At 56.9% G+C, this 16,397-nt stretch overlaps 6 protein-coding genes across 6 annotated transcripts; 3 read left to right on the top strand and 3 right to left on the bottom strand.

The window, feature by feature from the left end:
• Positions 1-693: 693 nt before the first annotated feature.
• Positions 694-3,890, top strand: GMORB2_5986 (uncharacterized protein; the record flags this gene model as incomplete). Its single annotated transcript, XM_035467956.1, has 2 exons — positions 694-3,238; positions 3,325-3,890. The coding sequence occupies 2 exons, from the start codon at positions 694-696 to the stop codon at positions 3,888-3,890; spliced, it is 3,111 nt and encodes a 1,036-aa protein (XP_035322922.1).
• A 302-nt stretch (positions 3,891-4,192) lies between these two features.
• Positions 4,193-6,707, bottom strand: GMORB2_5985 (DNA polymerase epsilon subunit 2; the record flags this gene model as incomplete). The annotated part of the gene is made up of 2 exons (XM_035467955.1): positions 4,193-5,882; positions 5,980-6,707. 2 exons carry the CDS (start codon positions 6,705-6,707, stop codon positions 4,193-4,195), a joined length of 2,418 nt encoding a protein of 805 aa, XP_035322921.1.
• A 589-nt stretch (positions 6,708-7,296) lies between these two features.
• Positions 7,297-7,969, top strand: GMORB2_5984 (uncharacterized protein; the record flags this gene model as incomplete). Its single annotated transcript, XM_035467954.1, has 2 exons — positions 7,297-7,817; positions 7,900-7,969. Coding segments are annotated over 2 exons (591 nt in total), but the record flags the coding sequence as incomplete, so codon positions are not given.
• A 309-nt stretch (positions 7,970-8,278) lies between these two features.
• GMORB2_5983 (arsenite/tail-anchored protein-transporting ATPase) lies at positions 8,279-9,407 on the bottom strand (the record flags this gene model as incomplete). The annotated part of the gene is made up of 2 exons (XM_035467953.1): positions 8,279-8,914; positions 9,012-9,407. 2 exons carry the CDS (start codon positions 9,405-9,407, stop codon positions 8,279-8,281), a joined length of 1,032 nt encoding a protein of 343 aa, XP_035322919.1.
• A 1,241-nt stretch (positions 9,408-10,648) lies between these two features.
• GMORB2_5982 (protein MPE1) lies at positions 10,649-12,638 on the bottom strand (the record flags this gene model as incomplete). The annotated part of the gene is made up of 3 exons (XM_035467952.1): positions 10,649-12,053; positions 12,113-12,398; positions 12,467-12,638. 3 exons carry the CDS (start codon positions 12,636-12,638, stop codon positions 10,649-10,651), a joined length of 1,863 nt encoding a protein of 620 aa, XP_035322918.1.
• Positions 12,639-14,076: 1,438 nt separating this feature from the next.
• On the top strand, positions 14,077-15,582 carry GMORB2_5981 (Cys-Gly metallodipeptidase DUG1; the record flags this gene model as incomplete). Its single annotated transcript, XM_035467951.1, has 2 exons — positions 14,077-15,326; positions 15,402-15,582. 2 exons carry the CDS (start codon positions 14,077-14,079, stop codon positions 15,580-15,582), a joined length of 1,431 nt encoding a protein of 476 aa, XP_035322917.1.
• Between the last annotated feature and the right edge of the window lie 815 nt (positions 15,583-16,397).

The following is a 16,397-nucleotide window of genomic DNA, read 5'->3' as shown; positions in this document are numbered from 1 at the left end:
GTCTCCCGGTCTTTGAGATCGAATAGAGGCGTGGGGTTGGCCGTGAAGGTCGTGCACGGCTTGAAGAGCGTGACCCCTGCCACTCGAAAGCTTTTAGTGGGGCAAGTTCGATACCACGGTGACGACTTGAAGTGCGATGGATGGAAGTGAGCTCCCTCTTTCTTCTCCCTTTCTCTCCCCAAGAAACTCGATACAGCTCCTCCGTCAACAGCGTCAACTTCACGAAGAACTATGGCTGCTAATTTCAATGACGGTCCTTGATTAGCTGCCGTCATTGCTGCTGCTATCCTTCGCTTCCCCCCTCCGAACTCCACTCTCTTCTTCTATCTCAACTCTCTAGCCTGACGCGTTCGGCGGACCATCACGGCACCGGCAATTTCTTCTCCTTCTCCTTCTTCTTCCTTTTTCTGGCTGCGGTCGGTTTGCTTGGTTTGCCTATTTCGCTATTGGAAGACCATGGTATCAGTCCTGATCAACCATAAGGATGAGCTCAGGGAGCAGGTCGCAAACGGGCAGCTGGCCTGCGCGGCCTTCGAAACGCAATGTATGGTTTATTATCATTCATTCTTCATGATAGAGACATCGTCCCGATGCTCTTCTTGTCTGCTGCTGCTGCTGCTGCTGCTGAAGCTACGGCTGTTGTAAGATGAGGGTTCCCGGAGCTGACATTGTGTTTCCTTGGATGATCAGAAGATGCCAAATGGAACCTTTATTATCCCATCGACCGGCGAACGATCCCGCCGTCAATTCACCCTACGAGGCTCGAGCAGCCTGTCATTTGCGAGACACCGGAGCGAGATTCGCGAGGCTGCCGTCGAGACGTTTGGCGAGCGAGCCAAGGCGGCAGCCCACAACACGAAAGACCGGGCTGTGGCGCTGGCCAAGTGGTTCGGTACGGAAGAGGGCCATACCGTCCTCAAATGCACATTTGCATACCTGCTGGGTAGCTGTGGTACCTTTGTGCCGCCGCTGTCCAATTTCCTGGGCCACCGCGATGGCAAGCACATTTCCGCCACCATCACCGTCTACTTCCACCCGGCACGCACCGTCGGGTCCATGATCGAGGCCGTCCTCACCGGCGTCTGCGCCGTCCTCTATGCCGAGATTGTCGCGTGGATCTCCATGGGTATCGTGGCTTGGGGAAGGCACACCCTTGACAATGTGCTGCCAGCGCACGCCCTCATCCTCGTCTTCTGCATCGGCGGCGGGCTGGGGTTTGTGGGTTGGGTCAAGCAGAGATTGAACCGACCCCTCGTCAACGTCGCCACTACGCTGGCCTCCATCTCCATCATCACCGTGGTCACAAAGGAGGAGTCGGTGCAGGACGGCTTCTTCTCCGCCGAGAAGCCCGTGCAGATGCTGAAGCTTCTGATTCTGGGCATCGCTAGCAGTGCCGCCGTCAACCTTCTCGTCTGGCGCCACTCTGCTCGCCGAGAACTGCGCGAGGATCTGGGCAAGGCCTCGTTGGCCCTCAGCGACCGACTCTCCTTCATCACAAGGGGCTTCCTGGCCGGGATTGAGGAGGAGGTCAACAGCCCCGAATACTCGGCCGCCATGTCCAGCTACGACAAGGCTTATTCGCACATGACCAATACGCTCCACGATGTCAAGAACGAGCACTACGTCTGCGGCCGCGAGAAGATCTACGACCTCGACAAGAAGCTTGTAAAGGGTCTGGAGACGGTGTCCCAGGCCATCGGCGGCCTGCGAAGCGCCCTGGATACCCAGCTCGTCCTCCTGAAGGAAGCACCCCCGGCGACTCCCCAACCGTCGAGCCTGAGGGGGCCCTTGTCTCCTACGGCCGACGATGTGCTGGGGGGCCTGGCCGTCATCGCTGAATCGGACGAACGAGCCGATGGCACCAGGTCACCACCTCGCACGCCTCCACCCCAGTCGGACCTGGCGTTTGGGAGGGCTCCTCTGTTCCGCAGCCCTTCCGACATCTTTACCTACTTCCTCGATCTGCTCGGCCCGTCCATGAAGTCGTTTGCCTTCACCCTCTCGGAGATGCTGAGGGAGTCGTCGTTTGGCGAGGACCCCATGAAGGACATCAATGTCAATGACCAGCTGCGGGAGAGTCTTGGGGAAGCCCTCACCCTCTACAAGGAATCGCGGGCCAAGGCTCTCCGTGAATTCTATCGCACCATCGAGATGGGACGGTCCAGGTCCCAGGCGATCGAGGCCGACATCGAGGAGGTGGCTGCCGCCTGCGGCCATTTCTCCTCCAGCTTGCAGGCTGTCGCCGAGGAGCTGGGCGCCTACCTCGACACCCTCGACTATCTCAAGTACATGACGGAGAACAGCCGTCGCACCTGGCACTTCCTGAAGTTTTGGAGGAAGCTCTCGTGGCCGTTTGCCAAGAAGACCGGCGTCCAGCTGGGCGACCCGGAAGAGCACTTCACGCCGCCACCTCCACCAGCCGTCACCGGGCCCAGAAGGTCTGCTATGCCCAAGGGCATACCGGATGAGATGATCCAGCGCAGGGACGTATTCAACTGGGAAGCCTCCCCGCAAGCCAGCGCTATCTTGCGGAGCGTGTCGCAAAAGGTCCTCCGTATGGCGAGACAGGTGATGCGCGAGGATGTCCTCTTCGGCATCAAGGTCGGCATCGGCGCCATCCTGTGGGCGCAGTTTGCCTTCATCCCCAGCACCCGGCCCATCTACCAGACCTGGCGAGGCGAGTGGGGTCTGCTGTCCTACATGATCGTCAACGGTATGACGACGGGAGCTGCCAACACGACGGGTCTCTCGCGATTCTACGGTACCATCATCGGCGGCGCGTGCGCCTGTCTGGCCTGGATCGTGGGCCAGGAGAACCCCTTCCTGCTGGCCTTTTGCGGCTGGCTTATGGCCCTGGGTAACTTTTACCTGATTACCATCAAGAACGCGCCCCTTGGCCGCATGAGTCTGCTGGCCTACAATGTCATCGTCCTGTACGCCTACAGCATCTCGCAGCAGGTCGACGATGACGACGATGACGAGGGCGGCACGAGTCCCCTGATATTCGACATTGCCTTCCATCGGCTGCTGTCGGTGACCCTGGGAATCATCTGGGGTATCCTCGTTTGCCGAGTCTTGTGGCCTATCTCGGCTCGCCGCAAGTTCCGCGAGGGTCTACCGGTTCTGTACCTCCAGCTGGGGCTCATCTGGAAGAGAGGTCCCCTGGGAACCAAGCTGGCGAGCGAAGAGGTGGTAGACTATATGCGCGAGGGAGAGCAGATGGCTCTCCAGAAATACGGTATGCTTTTTTCTTGAAACTTCCTTCTCGGTTCTTACACATACACAGCCCGCGCTAACAACGGTGATCCCCCCCCCCTCCCCTAGTCTCCAAACTCGAGACACTCCGCGGTTCCGCGCAGGCCGAGTTTGAGCTCCGCGGGCCCTTCCCCTACGCGGCGTACGGCCGCATTATGCGATCCACGCGACGCATCCTCAACGGCTTCTACGCCATGCGCGTCCTGACGCAGAAGCGCTCCTGCCTGTCAGAGGGCGAGCGCGCCATTCTCGAGTTCACCATCGACGAGCGGGCCCAGCTGTGCGAGCGCATCTGCCACATCTTCCAGGTCCTTGCCTCGTGCATCATGCTCGAGTACCCCTTGACTGACGCCATCCCCACCGTCGACAGCAGCAAGGACCGCCTGCTCAACAAGATCTACCAGTTCCGCAGGGAGCACACGTCCGTCAACCAGCTCAACGGGCTCAGCTCTCCCGAGGTCGGCGGCGGTGCCACGGCTCCTCCACGCGCTGCCGTGTACGACGAGGAGGACTACGCCCTCCTCTATGCCTACACTCTCGTCACTGGTCAGGTCGCCGAGGAGCTGAAGAAGGTGCGCAGGGAGATTGAGGAGCTATTTGGTGTGTTGGGTGAGAACTCACTCTTGCTGCAGTAATTCTTGAATCGGGTTTGTTTTCTGTTACTGTCTCTTCTCTTTTTATTTTTTTATTTTTTATTTTTTTATACATTTCATGGGCGTAGCAGAGTCAACCAAATTGAGAGCAATCAGGGACAGTCTAGGCGATTGGCGTCTGTAGTTAATTCACTATAACAAATATTTTTTGGAAAGCAAAACGTGACACATTATAACATCTAGTTTCATGTTCATCATTATATATATATATATACATCCCGTATAACCTGGCTCATTGGAGATTTCGTTTTATCTTGTTCGTCTTTTTTTTTATACAATTTTCTTCAAAATGTGCATTCCTTGAGCTCACCCAGCCCTCCAACCTCATACTCTAGCCATCTGCCGACGCCCCTTTTGCCCGGCACGAGGATACCACCCGGGTTCATGACGTGGCACCCCTCGTATGTGATGCAGAATGGAGGGGCGGTGGTGTCGACGAGGGCCATGGCCGTGGGGACAGGGTACAGGTGCATGGCGGAAGAGTGGTCCCAGTGGACGGGGCGGACGGCCTGGCGGAAGGGGGCGAGGTAGCCCTGGTCGAGGACGGACTTGACCAGCTTCTGGGCGGCGCGGACGTCGTGAGGGGTGGAGGGGGATGGGGAGGGTTGCAAAGCCGGGTCGGAATCTGCGTCGAGGTCCACCATGGCTGTGTCGTCCTGCGTCTGCGTCTGCGTCTGCGGTTGTGCCTCTTGCCTCTCTCCTTCTTGGTGGTCGACAGTCTTGCTATCGGTACGCTTGAGATTGACCGACGTGCGTCGTAGACGGGATGACATATCGTCGCGGAAGACGACTAGCTCGTGGTGAGGGCCGAAGAAGCTGATGCGGCTGGGGTTGGAGGACCAGACGGCCGACCCGGGTACGGGCCGCTGCGGCACCTCGGCGTTGGCCGAGGCGAAGGCCCGGCGGATGCGGGAGGTGAACATGTTGGGGACGCCCTTGCGCGGGAGGGGCGTCGAGGCGCCGGCCGTAAAGGACGAGACCCAGCCGTCGTTGTCGCCGGGGACGAAGACGAAGGTGGACGACTGCAGGAGCCGCGGGAACTCGGAGAGGGTCGACGCCAGGGCGTCGAAGTACTCCTTGTACTCTATGCTGCCGCCGCTGCCGCCGCGGGCCATGACGGCGTGCTCGGTGAAGCTGCCGGTGAGGACAAACGTCAGTGGCGACAGCCTGCCGACGGCGTCATCCGCCTCGGACGCGTACAGCGATAGGATCTTGTGGAGGGCCTGCAGGGCCCGAGGCTGGTCGAGGTTGAGCTCGCCGACGAGGACGACGCGGTTGGAGCCAGGGGTGGGAGCCGTACTGCTCCCCGTGCTGGCAAAGGGGTCATCCGCGCTCCGCAGCAGGCGCTTCTCGAGCCTGCGCATCTTGGCGCCCACGGCGCGCTCGCTGCCCACGCCCAGGAAGTCGATCCACCCGAACCCACCGCCGATGGTGCTGCCCTGGCCGCCGTCCGCGTCGCTCATGCCTAGCGTGACCCTGCGCTTCTCGCAAGGCGGCTGTCCGATGAAGAAGCCCTGGAAACGTCCGCCCAGCGTGCCTCCTACGCCGTGGCCACCGCCCAGCCCCTTGCCTACCGACTCGTCCTCCTCCTCGTATACGCCGTCTACCAGGACGATCATTCCCGGGCAGAACCACGCCGAGTCCTCGGGCACGGTGACGGCCTGGTCCAGATCCAGAGCAATGGTGCCTGTCAGGTCGCTGATGGCTAGGTTGCCTGTCGGCAGTATCACCAGCTGCCCTAGCAGCATGTGATTGCTCCCGTGGCGGCCCAGTAGGTTGGCGATGGGGGTGATCTTGAGGGACTGCTGGTTCGAGATGGAGGAGCGCTGAAGCGCGCTCCTGCGCGTCGACGATATGGACGATGGCTGGAAGGCTTCGTTGCGGAGAAGGCGTTGGTGGATGACGTGATAGCGGTTCCGGAACGCTGCTGTCTTATGTGAGGCTGTGGGTAGCAGTGTCGGTTTGGATGATTCCCTGATAGGATGACGGGCACACGTGTCAGTGTCTGGGCCGTTTTCCTTCTTTTTTTTTTTCTCTTCTGCAATTCTAGAGGGGGGCATCAACATTGTACCTCTCGAAGTGTTTCTTCTCGACATTATACATGAGCCTAGGCTGCTCAAAGGCGTCAATGACCTTGATCCAGGCTCGCGGATCCGTGACTGTCTCGTCATCGATATCGGCCGCCTCATGCACTCCGAGACCAGACATTCCGAAGCTGGTGCCGCTGTCCTCCCTCTGGATGGCGGCCGGGCGCAGGCCGAGCCTGGTGTTGAGCATGTCGCTGGACCCTGCGTCGGACAGCATGCTGTCGGCCCTGGACAGGCGGCCGGCCGCGCCCCCGGCGCCACCGCTCCGCGACGGCCCGATGATCTTGCCCCCGCTCATGTTGCCCTCGAGCGTCTTGAGTATGTCTTGCAGCTCCTTGCTGGTACCCTCGATGATGACGCCGCCGTTGCGGCCCTTCCAGCTGCGCGCAACCTCCTCGAGCACCCGCTCGGCCAGGCCCTCCTCGCGCCATCCCGAGCCGCAGTGCCGTCCGATGAAGGTGGCCAGCTCCTGCAGGGCCGACGACGTGAGTGTCAGGGAATGCTTCTTCGTAAAGGTGCGGAAGGCTAGCGGGCGCAGCGTCGGCGGTGGGAGTATGATGGGGAGAATGGCGGCCTTGGGCGCGTTGACGTTGAACGGCTTCAGCGGGTGGGCGGGCGTGCCAAAGGCCGGAGACGACGACGGAATGGCAGACGAGGACGGAGGCGCGGCCGCCTGCCTCTTGCGAAAGATGGGCGCCGGCGTCTTATCCATCTCGGACGGTGTTGCGTCGCGACAAGGGAGACGCAGCCCTACCGAAGACAGAAACGTGTGTATATGAGGAAGGGGGGACAAGGAAGTCGTGTGCTGCACAACAACTCTTTAATTTTCGTTATCTAGAAAGACCCTTCTTACCTTTGCTTGGGACGATGGCACAGGTGGTGGAAGGGGACCGCGTCGACGCGTTTAATGGAATTCTTTTTGTCGCATAAACCCCGGGTACAAGAATAAGTTCGCGTCGAACCCGCCCGCCCGCTTGTCTCTCCCACCCATGACCTCATTTCCCCGGACTTGGGGTGCTGCTGCTATCTGTACTAAATGAATCACTGGATCATAGATACTGTCCCAATCCTGTCTTGACAGCGAAAGGGCTCGCAAATCACAAACAAAATGTTGACCGCGTGTCTTCGGCAGGCATCAGGAGCACCCAGGAGCACCGCGGGTCTCCTGCGTCGATCGGTGACTACATTGCCACAGAATCGCCATATAGTGAGTCGAGCCTCGGGATGAGCCTCGGGAGAGAGATTCTCGGTTGCTGGCAGTACATATGGTCTAGTAGCTAACTTGGTATGGTGGTCGATAGAAAGTCTTTGAGGACAAGTCGTCCATCATGGACCACATCCTGACCTACCTCGACAACGAACCCCCCATAAAGCGGCTCGCCATCGGCACGTCCACGCAGGTGCCCCCGACCACCCAGACCTTCACCGAGAACCCGGATTTCGTCCGCATACTGAACCAGGTGGTGGAGGATCACGGTCACGAGGACGAGGACGTGACCAACCAGGCCCGCGCCCTCGCCGGCATGGGCAGCCACAACCTCGGCTCGGGAGCAGGCTTTCTCTCCGGCGGCCAGTCCCAGCGGAAGCGGAGGGGTTCGTCTGCCAGGCAGGGCGGCGCGGGCGGTGCCGGTGGCCAGGGCGGGGCCGGAGGAGGCGGCATCGGAGGGTGGGTTCACCTGAGCGACCGCCGGAACCCGCCTGACTTTGGGAGGATAGCCTTCCCGGAGGATATCCTCGCCAGCGTCCAGGTTGATGGGTCTGGCCGGGTGGTCGGGAAGGCACAGCCGAGCGGGACTTACAGGATTCTCACGAACCAGGGAATGTAAGTTGAGAGAGAAGATGCCTTCCTTTTTCTCATCTTCTTCACCATACCGATGGTCACTGACAGCCACACAAACGAACAGACTTGGACTCAGTCCGTTTCTTCGGAAGAAGCTGGTTGAGAGGCTACAGCAGGAAGCGGCCAAGGAGTGAGCAGCAGAAAAGGTGTACTGTGAGGAGGAAGCAGCCTCGTAATCCTATGAAGACCATGCCATGTACCATCATCATCTGCTCGTGACCTGTCAAAACATGGAGGGTGGAATCTGTCCTAAGTACAGCGAGAAAAGTGACGGGCTCTTGTATCAAATCTAATGCAATTACAAATGCTTCCAAAGCGCATATGCATCTGCTCAATTCAGCTATTTCATTTGTCCGGTCCGGTAACGCCTACACATCTTGAACAGTTCCGAACTCCATCCGAAAATCCGGCTCTTCTCTATGGTGGAAAGATGAAAGAAAAGACTACTCTGGCGGCACATACGGCTTGACGAGCATCTCGCTGAACTTCTCAAGCTTCTCCTTGCCGCGGACCTCCTCGACAAGGAGGGGCATCTTGACGACGTTGAAGTCCTCGGAGTAGAGCTCCTCGTACTGGTCCAGGTACTTGCGCTGCATCTTCCTACGAGCGTTGCACTGGGCGCAGTCGCTCGAGCTTCCGGGGAACAGGAGCTGGTTGACGACGATGGAGTGGGTATCGATGCTGTATCCCGTGAGCTCCTGGATCATGCGCTCCGTCTCGTACAGGCTGAGGAACTCGGCGATGCAGACGCAGACGAACGTGGTGAGCTCGGCGTTCTTGAACTGCGTGTTGACCTCGGAGATCGTCTGGCGCAGGGACTCGAGCTTCTCCATCATCTCGTTGAGGTTCTGGCCGTTGGGCAGCTGGCCGCCGGCACCGAGGACGCCGTTGAGCAGAGGGCCGTACTGCGACGACAGCTGGGACACCTTGGCCAGGGCCTTCTCGAGCGTCGAGGGGAACTGCAGGAAGCGGAGGGTGTGGCCTGTCGGAGCCGTGTCGAAGACGATCGTTTCGTACGACAGGGACTTGACCTGCTTGAGGACTTCGGCGAAGGACATGGCCTCATCGATTCCGGGGATCTGCTCGTGTATTTCCCCCCCTCTCCTGTCAGTATCCATACATTTCCGCGTATCAACTTCGTCAGATGCCGTGAGGAGATTCCGGCTGACCACATACAGCAAAGGCAAGATCTTGCATCATACTGCCCATCCCGCCGCCGATAGCGTTCGCGTCCTGGTCCGCACCACCCTCGCCCTGATTGGCGATCAAGTCCTGCAAGCTGCCGTTGGGGTCGATCTCCATGGCGCTGAGGTTCTCGAAGCCGTTGACCAGGCGCGCCTCCTTGCCGAACTTTTGGTTGAAGGCATCCGAGAGGTTGTGTGCAGGGTCGGTACTGATGAGCAGGACCGAGCGTCGGACGCGGGCGAGCTGGATGGCGAGAGAGCACGAAGTCGTCGTCTTTCCTACACCACCTTTTCCGCCCACAAAGACCCAGCGCAGGCTGCGCTGATCGAGAAGGGACTGGAGCGAGGGCTCGAGAGCCTCGTCTGCGGAGACGACGGCGGAAGCCATGGTGAACTCAGGAAGAAAAGGAAAGCAGAAAACGAAAAGAAGAAGAAGAAGAAAACGAAGAGTCTGTTGATTGTGTGGGTGGTTGGTGTGCTGTCACGGCGGCGGTGGAAATTGAGGGGCACGGAAAGCTAAGGAGGGGCACAGACACCGAAGAAAGACGCGGGCAACCAAAAGGCAAGGAAGGATCACGCCGTAAAGGTCCAAACCCAATCAAGTTTGATGACGTAATGTATCAACAAACCGCTATTGCAAGACGGATGGAGGCGATTCCTAAAGACTTGGATGGTAATATCTTCCTGGAACAACCTGCAACTTTGATGTGAAAATTTTGGACGCTCTCCCTTATTGCCGAATCGTCGCCGCAGGTTCTAGAAGGTTGGAGAGCAGAGTGGCGATGCACATGGCGCTTCCTCCCAGCGCTATCTTTGGAAAATACCCTGCTTTTTCCCTCAGCCTCTTTTGCCTTTCAACATAATATACTGTTTCTGCTCGTCGCTCATAGGATGTCGGGATCACGCCAAGGAATATCATTGGTAATGCACGTGTTCATCATGTTCAATTCCGAGAGGCACCAGTTACAGCCAAGGGCTATCGATGTAGCACCATCACCGCGAAGCACATGGTTCAATCGTAGGCAGAACAAGATGTATGGCACTAAAAGAAGACACTACAAGAAAAGATTCTGACCCTCAAAGAGTGCTCGGTTTGAAAAGACTAGGAGTGGTGTTGAAGTTGAGGTAAATTGTTGGATTGACAATGATCTTTCAACGAGGAACGAGGTACCTCGATGCCATACATAGCCTTCTTTCCCTCCCACCCTTCCTTCGTCCTCACCCAGAATGCTAATAAACAAAAACGCCATCCGAGTTGATGAAACCCTCACCGAGCAGTTGCTCCTCCTACCCTCCGATGGTGTAGTTCCCATGTTTGGTCTCACACGAGAAGAAGAACATGATTACATAGGAAAAAAAAAAGGAAAAGAAAAAAAAAGAAGCTGCTTCCCGCAGCCACTCCAAACCCAACCACATGAGATGCCGACAAATGACAAGATCCTCCAAAAAAATGGGACAAGGAGAAGAATATGGAGAAGACAGAGAAGATAAGAAGAAAGAAAAACGCCTGTCCCCCATCATGCCGTCTTGTCGAGACCCAGCCTAGGAGTACGACGGCTGCGACAAGAAGTATATACAACAAGAGACCCGTCCGAAACGGATCGAAAGGAGAGGAGGAAGGAGACCGGCTTACAGTTCCCTGTAGTCGCTCGGTCGTGCACGACGCTGCTTGTTCTGATGGCGATGGGGGTTGACGGGTTTGCGGAAGTAGGCATCCTCCTCACCCTGTTGACCGCCGAAGTTGCCTCCTCCGTTATGGAAGCCGTTCATGCCACCGCCGCCGTGCATGTTCATATTGGGTCCGCCGAATGCATTCATACCGTTCATGGCGTTCATGCCATTCATATCCCAGCCGTTCATGCCAAAGTTGGGGCTCATGCCGTTGAAGGCCGGCATGCCGCCCATCATGCCGTGCATGCCCATGTTCATGTTTGGCATTCCCATCATGGTAGGCATTCCCATCATAGCAGGCATCCCCATACCCATGTTGGGCATGCCCATCATGCCGTCCATGCCGTTCATTCCTCCCATGTTGGGCATGCCGTTCATCATCATGTTGTTGGGAACCTGATTATGATTTTGTTGGTTCTGCATGGCCCGCGGCCCCTTGGGAATCTTGGGGTTCTCCAGAACGTCGTCTGCCGACCTCTTCCTAGAGGTGCCGCCAGACCCTTGCGGCCTGGCATTGTCTGTCCCGGACGGGCCCGCAGCAGCTGTCGGAGGTGACTTGGTCGTGGCAGATTGCGGCGTAGGGGACTTGCTCATCTCCTTGGCGGCGCCGGTAGCCGGGACACTCCCAGGCTTATTTGCCGGCTTGATTTCTGGCTTGGCGTCCTCCTGCGGCTCACCGGCCTTGTCGGTAGATCCGTCCCCGGTCGGGGATCCCGATGCCGTTCCTGCTGCCGGTGCTGTCGGCGGCGACTTGGCTGCGTCCTTCTCCTTGAGGTAGTCCTGTATCTTTGTAGCTGTCTCCTCATCGGGCTGCAAATCATCAATCAAGACGCCCTCTGTCTGGCAGGCGGGGCAGACAAAGTCGCTTTCAATGAGAGCATTGGTTATGCAATCATTGCAAAAAGTCTTTTGGCAGCACGGCGTCTTCATTGGTTCTATCAACATCTTCTTGTCAATCGAGCAAGAGAGACCTCGCTCCTTAATCTCCTCATCTTCCTCTGTTGACACCTTGGCGGTCGATGTCTTGGCCCTAGCCTGGAACTTCTCCCAGGATGCTTTATCAGGCTCTGCAATGACAAAATCGCCCTCGGCGTTCACCATGACACCGGACGGCCGCTTCGACTCGTCACCGTCGCTTTGGGCCATCACCAGAGACTTGTCAACCTTTTGTAGGAATGAGCGGGGAATTCCCGTAGTACGCTTGACCCGCGGCCGATTGTCAAAGTCTGGGTCGTCGTTGGTAGGGCACAGCTGAATCCAGTGGCCCTTGTTGCCACATCGGTAGCAGATGTACCCATTCGGCGGGTCGTGATCAGGCACGTTGGCAGGACGCTTCTGACCCGGCTTGAACACGGGTGTTTGGCTAGATTGTTCAGTTAGCAAGGTGTAGGCTGAAGTGGTGTTGGGTACGCGTGTGCTTACTGTGATAGCTCTTCCTGCTGAGCGGACCATTGTTCCGTCTGGGCAGCAAACATGGCGGCCATCTTTTCCTCCTCCGTCATGGCACTGTTCATCTGGCTGATGGCGCTCGAGCTCGGCTTCAATGCCGCCTTGCCGGTTTGCTCCTTCCGACTGGCGTTCTTCGCCGATGCTGGCATCTTTCCAGATACATAGCGAGCCGCACGGCCGGCACCAGGCTTGGCCGCGGGCTGCCGGCGAGCGATGACGGTGGTGGATCTCGGTATGATAGTCGTGTCATCGTCGTACTCTAGCATTGACGGTCAGTAAATTGTATTCCATGATTTCGCATTGTGGTGACATATGTGAGAGCCTTACCTTCTGAGTTGTCGTCTGTGTAGATGAACAGGTCGAAGTCGGTACCATCACCCAAGCCGCTCTTGTTGATGATTTCACGCTTCAGCTCAAAGACAGAAATGCCCGTACCATCAAAGTCGACTCGAGTGGGCTCCCTTTGCGATTTGAACTTGAAGAAGACTGAGGAAGCCATGATCGCGATGTCGCTTGGTGTTTACGAGAAACCACGCAAAATAGCACTGGAAGAGGGGTCGGAAAAGAAAACAGAAAATGCACGTTGTCGACCTCAAAAGTTGGCTTGTCGGGATGGGAGTGTCGAGTGGTTCAAGAATGCTATGTGAGTTACTTTCCTTGCAATCGTAACTGCGCACACCTTCTCTTCTTCTCCTCTTGTCTTTCTTTTATGCTTCTTTCTCGCACTCGCTGTGCCCTTTCAACTGAATGTGGATGGCAAATAATCAATTCTGATTGTACTTGGAAGGAAAAAAAAGAATAGGGTCAAATGGGTGACGATGAATAAAACGAGTACAAGCCAGCAGGAAAAAGCAACCCGCTATGATTCCCTCCTCTCTTGTCCAAATCACCAAGTTAGACAACCTCTGTTGCGCCACTAGAATGAACGTATCAATAGACCCTGCGTTAGCCAAACGTCCTCTACCCTAACAAGCCCTCTCTAAAGCAGGCAGGCAAAGTTATTCAGAGAGACGTTCCTCCCTGTGGACAGGAGAATGCAGTCTTCTGTGTGGGTATCGTCGCGCGCGTGACGTTCGTCGGTTGACACCCGTGGTCGTGTATGCAGTCGCGCAAGGGCCAGACCACCAGACGGACAGCGAGTGGCACTATTTCGTCGACGTCGTTGCTACACACGGTGTTCGATGGATCCGCGACGATGAAAGCGGCAAACCTGATGGAAAACGTCGTGTGGCTCGGAGAGGGGTGGATGCGAGAAGAGAAGAGGAGTAGAAAAGGGCGCTGGTGGATATTAATAACAAAGGGCGATGCTTTCGGTAAAATATTTCTCCGGAGCCTGTCCTTAGTAATAAATACTGCGCAGTAAACCGAAGTGATTCAGACGTATCACGTGCCATGGTCGCTGCAGGGGCGAACAGCAGGCCAGGTCAATCTGCTGACACTTACAATCTCAGGAGAACAGACATTGGCTGCCGCTGGTAACCGCTTCTAAGTCAGCGCCCTCTGTACCGGTAGAAAGCAAAAGTACAAGGCCGGAGAGTATCCAAATACTCCAAAGGTGGCAGGAGTACTTCTAGTGCTGGTCAGAACTGATAGCAGCCAAAGAGAGAGGCGCCGGACCCGCGGCTATCTCTGAACTCACTCAGAAGTGCTGAGTTTTGCGCTGCCTAGGAGGTACATCGGTACTACTAATACAGCGTGGTGATTGCGTCTTGGGGCGCCTGATATAGAAGGTCCCCGCGACAATGCCCCGCACCTTCCCCCTCCAAACGGCGACTCTTTGTTTGCGTCGAGCTCAGTCACACGCAGCAACAGCAACGAGCCGAAGCAGAAAGTCCCTGCCACTACTATTTAGCCCGGTCGCTTCCCACAGCTGGACCCTTCCCTCGTCTTGTCGATCCTACTTGACAGACTCCATTCGTGACCATCAAGCAAGGAAGATGGCTCCCCAACTAGACGGTTACTTTAAGCAGGTGGACAGCTTGTCCGACGCCTTCATCCAGCGTCTGCGTGAGGCTGTCGCCATCCCCTCCATCTCTGCCGACGAGGCTCGCCGCCCCGATGTCGTCCGCATGGGCAAGTGGCTTGCCGGTGAGCTGACCAAGCTAGGTGCCGTGGCCGAACTCCGCGAGCTGGGCAAGCAGCCCGAGAAGGAGCACCTTGACCTCCCCCCGGTCGTCCTCGCCCGCTACGGCAACGACAAGAACAAGCGTACCATCCTAGTCTATGGCCACTACGATGTCCAGCCCGCAGAGGTGTCGGATGGCTGGTCCACCGAGCCCTTTGACCTGACTGTCGACGACAAGGGCCGCATGTTCGGCCGTGGTTCCACGGACGACAAGGGCCCCGTCCTCGGATGGCTCAACGCCATAGAAGCTCACCAGAAGGCCGGTATCGACTTCCCCGTTAACCTGCTCATGTGCTTCGAGGGCATGGAGGAGTACGGTTCTGAGGGCCTGGAGGAGCTCATCATGGCAGAGGGCAAGAAGTACTTTGCCGATGCCGACGCTGTCTGCATCTCGGACAACTACTGGCTCGGTACCGAGAAGCCCTGCCTGACGTACGGCCTGCGTGGCTGCAACTACTTCTCGGTTGAGGTGTCTGGCCCCGGTGCCGACCTACACAGTGGTGTATTCGGCGGCACGGCCCAGGAGCCCATGACGGACCTCGTTCGCGTCCTCGGCTCACTCGTCGACACGGATGGCAAGATTCAGATACCCGGCATCATGGAGCAGGTTGCCCCCGTGACATCCGACGAGGAGGGCCTGTACGACGGCATCGCCTTCACCATGGAGACGCTGCATGAGTCCTTGGGCAGCAAGACTACCATCTACGATGACAAGAAGAAGACGCTGATGGCCCGCTGGCGATTCCCCTCGCTGTCAATCCACGGTATCGAGGGTGCCTTCTCGGCCCCTGGTGCCAAGACGGTCATCCCCGCCAAGGTCATCGGCAAGTTCTCGATCCGTACCGTTCCCGACATGGACATTGAGAAGACGAATGCCGCCGTGTACAAGTACGTCGAGGAGCAGTTTGCCAAGCTCAAGAGCAAGAACACGATGAAGGTGTACGCCCAGCACTCTGGAAAGTGGTGGAAGGCTTCCCCCAACCACTGGAACTTCTCGGCCGCCTCCAAGGCTACCGAGCGGGTTTGGGGCGTCCAGCCTGATTTTACCCGCGAGGGTGGAAGGTATGTGAACCTAGTCTCCACCCCCTCTTGATATTCCCTGGCTACGAGAATACTGACATGTCCTGGCTATTGAAGTATCCCCATCACCCTCACCTTTGAGGAGGCCACGGGCAAAAACGTGCTTCTGCTCCCTATGGGCAGCTCCACAGATGGCGCCCACTCGATCAACGAGAAGCTGGACAAGAGGAACTACATTGAGGGTATCAAGCTCCTTGGAGCCTACCTTCACTACGTTGCGGAGGAGCCGCAGAACTAAGGAGGAGATGCTTTGGTGAGATAGTAGTGGGTACATGGGCTTTGCATATGTTGTGTTACTCTCATGTTGGGCAAGATGGTGTGTACAATACGTTCGCAACCTGCTAGGAAGTCATTTCATTCGAAAGCCTGTTCTATTTTCTTTTCTTTTCTTTTCTTTTTGTTTTTTTGAAACCAAACCCCCCCCCCCCCTCCACTATGGCCATGACCAAGTTTACAACAACAAGACTCCGTCCAAGTCGGCTTGAGTCTTGAGTCGTTTAAGTGATACTACAGAGATAATGTGAACATGTCGAGTACAAGAAGAGGAGCAACATAATACGTCATGTGCCCGTACAAGCGTGCTCGATCACATCACATCGAGCCCCACCTGCAAGCTATCCTAGAGCCCCGTCAAAGAGTACCAAGAAACCCCGCCGTTGGCTGGTGGTTGCTGCTCCGTCAAGGGCGGTGATAAAGCGACCATCTATTACGACATTGCCATGCTCACTGCACCGCCCATCTCCTCCCATCTCTCCTCCCAACCCATCGGCTGATGTTATTAGAGTTTTTGAGAACCATTACTCTCAGATTTTGCGCACGTTGTGAAAGCATGCATCTTTGAGTTACCCTAGTGCACCTGCCGCCCTTTTAACCGACAATATGACAGTCTTGGCCTCCTTGAATTCCAGACGTGTTATACATGACTCTTTCCCAGAGCCTCCCCGCATCGATCGGGTCACGCGGGTGCTCTTGTAGACTCGGCTGATAACTTTTATCACGCCCCCGTGCAATATTATGTGCCCGAAGAAACCCCTCCGATTCCGCTCTCCTGTA

This window comes from Geosmithia morbida (assembly GCF_012550715.1).
Source record: "Geosmithia morbida isolate 1262 chromosome Unknown scaffold_4, whole genome shotgun sequence".
NCBI lineage: Eukaryota > Fungi > Ascomycota > Sordariomycetes > Hypocreales > Bionectriaceae > Geosmithia > Geosmithia morbida.
This window is presented reverse-complemented; position numbering and strand designations above follow the sequence as displayed.